The sequence below is a fragment of the Camellia sinensis genome, chromosome 13 (assembly GCF_055761805.1).
Source record: "Camellia sinensis isolate YWXY chromosome 13, ASM5576180v1, whole genome shotgun sequence".
Lineage (NCBI taxonomy): Eukaryota > Viridiplantae > Streptophyta > Magnoliopsida > Ericales > Theaceae > Camellia > Camellia sinensis.
In genome coordinates this window covers 934,492-936,226 of record NC_138973.1, presented here as the reverse complement: position 1 = coordinate 936,226, position 1,735 = coordinate 934,492, and the positions used below count along the sequence as shown (strand labels likewise).

Below are 1,735 nucleotides of genomic sequence, written 5' to 3'. Positions count from 1 at the left end.
CAAAAAATTATTTAAATTTGTTTCCAATTTCCTAACTTTAATTTTTTTTAAATTGGATTTTTTATTTTTCGTATCTTTTTGTTGTTAGTAAATTTTTTAAAAAAAATTTTAAATATTGTTTTATAAATATTTTATTTTTTAGGTACATATAAAAAAAAATTGCTCAAAGTATTAAAAAAAATCACTAAAAAAATACGATAATAAAAAAATTCAATTATCAAAAAATTGAATTTAGATAAGTAGAACCAAACAAAGTGTTATAACTCAAAATGAACATGCTAAAATAAGTATGGTCCCCACACACAGTTTACTTTTTATTAACTTTTTAAATACTCATGCTTAGATACTACACAATTTCATTTAGGAATTAGTTAGCAATTTGTAGCTTTGTCATGGCCAGTCCTCAGAATCAAGAAAGGATGCCAAATATCCAAGATCTATGGTGGCATTGTCATGATGAAGAAACTCACAAGGCGTCCAGTCCTTGAACAAGGTATCGTCATAATTGTGGAGTTCAAAGTCATGACAGCCAAATTTGAATGGTTCTTCTTCTTCTTCTTCTTCCATTTCTTCTTCTTGTACTTGTTTGCCATGAGAATATTTGAGGTGTTGAGTAGTAGTGCAATATTGCATTTCTGGCTGAGGTTTTGATATTATGGAGTTGGAGGAGTGGCTTTGATTTTCAATTGTTGTTGGGTTGTTGATAAAGAGACTACTACTGTCAGTTGCTGGGGCCACAACTGCGGTGCATCTCAAAGCCTTGGTTCGGATAGCAGCAGGTGGTGGTGGTGAGGTTTCAAGCCTTGGTTGGGAGGACGAGGAGCTCTTGGGGTTACGATCAGTGACAGTGGCTGGCCTTTTTGCTTTAGAATTAGATTTATTCTTCTTGACTGCGGTCGGACTCTGTGGTGATTCTGGAGGAGAGGAGTCAGCAGTTCCTGCTCCAACTCCAACTCCAACTTTCACTTTCTTTCCCAAAGTAGTGTTCCAATAGTTTTTGATTTCATTGTCTGTTCGGCCCGGAAGCCTTCCAGCTATTAAAGACCATCTGCATACCCAAATTAATTAACATTATAATAATTATTATTATTATTAAAAAAAAAACAGCTCTAATCTAACTGAGAATGGATTATTCGAGTGATAGAGAGAGAAAGAACCTGTTGCCAAGAAGCTTATGGAGTCTAATGATGAGTTCTTCCTCATCATGGGATATGTTACCTCTTTTGATGTCTGGTCTAAGATAATTCAACCATCTAAGCCTGCAACTCTTACCACATCGCTTCAAACCTGCATTTATGAAGATCAAAAAAAAAAAAAAAAAAAAAAAAAAAAAAAAGGAAAGAAAGAAAGAAAACAGAGCAAAAGTAGAGATCTAAGTGAAACAATAATTGAAGAATGAGTAGAAGAAAACACAGAGAGAAAAAGAAAAAAGAAAAAAAAGGGTACCAGCTCTCTTTGGGAGGTTTCTCCATTTGCCTTCTCCATGAGCTTTAATATAAGCTGCAAGTATTCTATCTTCTAGAGCAGTCCATGCTCCTCTGTTCAGTCCTTCCTTGGAGCAGCATGGACTCCTCCCCATCTCTCTCTATCTCTCACTCTCTCTCTCTCTCTCACGCTCCCCACCACACAAAACACAAGTGAAGATATCAATGACGTTTTTATAGCCACCTAATGGAGAAATCAAACAGTACTAATAGTCTGTATAGAAGGTAATTATTATTTTATATGTAATTTT

The 1,735-nt window shown here is 34.8% G+C and overlaps 1 protein-coding gene across 1 annotated transcript; it reads right to left on the bottom strand.

Annotated features, from left to right (window-relative positions):
* Positions 1–276: 276 nt before the first annotated feature.
* Positions 277–1,735, bottom strand: LOC114280384 (transcription factor MYB123). Its single transcript, XM_028222741.2, has 3 exons — positions 1,447–1,735; positions 1,158–1,287; positions 277–1,048 (listed from the first exon to the last, which is right to left on the bottom strand). The coding sequence occupies exons 1-3, from the start codon at positions 1,577–1,579 to the stop codon at positions 391–393; spliced, it is 921 nt and encodes a 306-aa protein (XP_028078542.2). The 5' UTR covers positions 1,580–1,735; the 3' UTR covers positions 277–390.

What these genes read in the sequence shown, in the direction of transcription:
- LOC114280384 (XM_028222741.2), bottom strand. Translation starts at nt 1,579, where the DNA reads ATGGGGAGGAGTCCATGCTGCTCCAAGGAAGGACTGAACAGAGGAGCA. An exon ending in AAACCTCCCAAAGAGAGCTG is followed by an intron (nt 1,288 to 1,446) that starts GTACCCTTTTTT and finishes TCATAAATGCAG; the next exon opens with GTTTGAAGCGATGTGGTAAG. An exon ending in CATAAGCTTCTTGGCAACAG is followed by an intron (nt 1,049 to 1,157) that starts GTTCTTTCTCTC and finishes TTGGGTATGCAG; the next exon opens with ATGGTCTTTAATAGCTGGAA.